Below are 3,241 nucleotides of genomic sequence, written 5' to 3' on the forward strand. Positions count from 1 at the left end.
GTTAAACTTCAAATTTTGATTTTGACATTTTATATTGTTCCTTTATAACTTTATATATTGTTTAATGTATTATTTGATTAAAGAATACATAGGTATAGGTATAATTTTTTATCTAAAATTAAATATTAGTTCTCAGATATAAAACAAATCATGTATATTAGTTTGATTAGTGTTGTCACATAATATAAAAGTACTAGTTTGATTATTGTTGTTACAGAATATAAAAGTACTGAGTACCAATCAAGGATGTTATTAGGATCTCTCTGTTAGTTGAATATTTTTTATAAGTTAGAGTAATAATTTTTTTTTTTATTTCATAGTTGTTATTTTATAAGACATATCTATCCAAGCCAATTTTAAAAATACACACAGCAAAAATAAGAAAATTTTTTTTTTCTTATTGTATTTGTTATTATTAATCTTATGAATATGTTTTTTATTTTATTTTTGTTAAGTATTTACAATTGCATTCATAATCTCATTTGTTAAATAAATATAAATATATAAATATTATATAATGTATTATATATTATACATTGTATGATGAAGATGAAATATTAAAAAAATATAATTATTATTATTTTGATTATTAAATTTAATTTACATAATAAATTTTTTAAGCATGAATTTAAAAAAGTTGAACTCTAAACTTTAATTTTGACATTTTATATTATTACTTTATAACTTTATATATTGTTTAATGTATTATTTGATTAAGGAATAAAACAAATATTTAATTTCTAATATTTGATAAGATGCATTTTAAATTTTTAATTGCCAAAAAGATCTTAACCAAAGGAAAGAAAAAAAAAACATATTTAATTTGTGTTTTTTCAAGTAATAATCCATACGTTCACAAAGCAACCAATAAAAAAATATTGTCTGGTCCCAAGCAACCAATGAGGAATAAGTACACAGATTAGAATTATTAATATCCATCTTAATTTGACTAATTTTTAAGATATCTTTTTTTTTAATTAATAAACTTCCGTTAATAACTGTTGACATCTTGGATCGGACCCCACGTTCACAAATCACATCATTCACTTGCACTATATAAACCCCCTTTGATCATTCTTCTTTTCGCATTATTCCAAATTCTGTTTTCTCCCGTTTTCATCTTCCATGGCTCGCACGAAGCAAACTGCTCGCAAGTCCACCGGTGGCAAGGCCCCTAGAAAGGAACTCGCTAGGAAGGTAAACACATTTTCCTGCTACCTAGGGTTTTCATAACTGTTCCTTTCTGTTTTCGTTTTACGATTATGATTTCAAGTTATATAATCCTCTTTAGGCTGCGAAGAAATCTGCTCCAACAACCTTTGGAGTGAAGAAGCCGCATCGTTTTCGCCCTGGAACTGTTGCCCTACGGTAACACTACTGCGTGCATTAACGACGTTCTCCTATCTCTCAAGTTATTTGATTTCATCAGTTTCTAATGGAACAGTTCTACCTTTTTTTTGTTTCAGTGAGATACGAAAATACCAAAAGAGTACCGAGCTTCTGATTCGCAAGTTACCATTCCAGCGTTTCGTTCGTGAAATCGCTCAGAACTTCAAGGTCTTCATTTTTTTCAATGTTCATATTTTCACATGATGATGACAATAAAAAATTATTAGATAATTCAATATACTTAACTAAATTATTTAGCATTTCAGACGGACCTGAGGTTTCAGAGCCATGCGGTTCTTGCACTTCAGGAGGCAGTGGAGGCTTATCTAGTGGGACTCTTTGAGGACACAAACTTGTGTGCAATCCACGCCAAGAGAGTTACCATTATGCCCAAGGACCTTCAGCTTGCCAGGCGTATCCGTGGCGAACGTGCTTAATAATTATTAATTAATTAGTTTGTTTTAATTTCTTTCGTTTCATTCTGTAATTCCATTCTTCTGCTCTGCATATTTTCCCTTTCTCTTATGGTAGATATTAGGATTCATAACAAACCTATAATGTGAACATTTCGTTCTTGCCTTCCTTCGTCCTCTATCTCTCTCTAGCTATACACACGTTGGTTTATCTGTTTGTCAACTTCTCTTTTTGTTAATATTTAATTCGCTTTGACGCAATTCTCTTTAGGTTAATCATATTTTTACCATGAAAATCCTGTAGTTTTTTCTTTTTTTCTCGGGTTATATAAGAAGGTGGATATCATATGAATATATCTTTTTGATAGAAATATCCATTTTAAAAGCGTAAAAAAATTAAAATAACATAAAAAAACTAAGAAAAAAGGATAGTTGATACATTATATTTTATTATCAGGACTGCTAGTGGGCCAAAGAAAAAATTGAGAATTTGATTAGTATTTGAATTGGTTTCTTAATATTTTTTAATAATTTCTCACAAATATTTAAAAATAATAAATATATGTTATCATATAACTATCTCTAAATGAGCTCAAAATACTTAAGACCCAAAATTTTAGCGTAATGAAAACAAGCACAGCCCAATAAATTGGACAGGCACCTTTACCCAATGAGTCTAATAAGTTAACCAACTCAAAATTTAATCTGATTTTGGGAACAAGCATAAAAAAACCATCCTAATTTCTACTTACATTCTATAAATATCGCCGTCCAAAAGATGGCAGAGGATTGCGGACCATAATTTTTAAGTTCGGACTAGATGGTCCGAACTATTAATCTTTTTAATTTCTTATAATTTTAATTTCTTATAATATGCACCAAGAAATATTAGACGTCAAAATATTTTTTGATCTAAATTTTTAACTATGTCTGCACGCCTTTTTTTTATATATGCATGGGCATTTCGTTATCATCTTCGTTGTTTTTTCTATTTTTTTACACTTCATCGTCAGTTATTTTTTTTGCGTGCTTATTTTTTCAATCTCATTGTTGTCGTCGTCACTGTCATTGGCATTGCCACCACTACCTTCTTCTTCTTGATATTGTTGTTGTTGTTAATTTCTTCTTTTCTTTTTTCTCTTCTTTATCCCCTTTTATTATCGTTATAATCGTCTTCGTCGTTATCTTTTTCTTTTTCTATAAATTTTAAGAAAACTAAAACACACAAATTTTGATGCATAATATAAATTTTAGTGCACAACACACAAACTTTAGTATACAGCACAAAAATTTTTGAAAGAGCATATATCCAAAACATTGATACCCAACCAATAAAATATGCACAACACAAATTTTGGTATACAATACAAAAATTTTAGTATATAGCACAAAAATTGATATACAGTACAAATTTTTAGAGGACTATATATTCAATACAT

The 3,241-nt window shown here is 28.4% G+C and overlaps 1 protein-coding gene across 1 annotated transcript; it reads left to right on the top strand.

Moving 5' to 3' along the window:
• Positions 1,067–2,025, top strand: LOC107609976 (histone H3.3). Its single transcript, XM_016312038.2, has 4 exons — positions 1,067–1,197; positions 1,292–1,368; positions 1,467–1,557; positions 1,656–2,025. Exons 1-4 carry the CDS (start codon positions 1,126–1,128, stop codon positions 1,824–1,826), a joined length of 411 nt encoding a protein of 136 aa, XP_016167524.1. The 5' UTR covers positions 1,067–1,125; the 3' UTR covers positions 1,827–2,025.

This window comes from Arachis ipaensis, chromosome B07, assembly GCF_000816755.2.
Source record: "Arachis ipaensis cultivar K30076 chromosome B07, Araip1.1, whole genome shotgun sequence".
In the NCBI taxonomy this organism is placed as follows: domain Eukaryota; kingdom Viridiplantae; phylum Streptophyta; class Magnoliopsida; order Fabales; family Fabaceae; genus Arachis; species Arachis ipaensis.

Excerpts from the sequence above, each read along its gene's own strand:
- LOC107609976 (XM_016312038.2), top strand. The coding sequence starts at position 1,126 with ATGGCTCGCACGAAGCAAACTGCTCGCAAGTCCACCGGTGGCAAGGCC. Across the intron at positions 1,369-1,466 it reads CCTGGAACTGTTGCCCTACG|TGAGATACGAAAATACCAAA; the intron begins GTAACACTACTG and ends TTTTTGTTTCAG. Across the intron at positions 1,558-1,655 it reads AAATCGCTCAGAACTTCAAG|ACGGACCTGAGGTTTCAGAG; the intron begins GTCTTCATTTTT and ends TTAGCATTTCAG.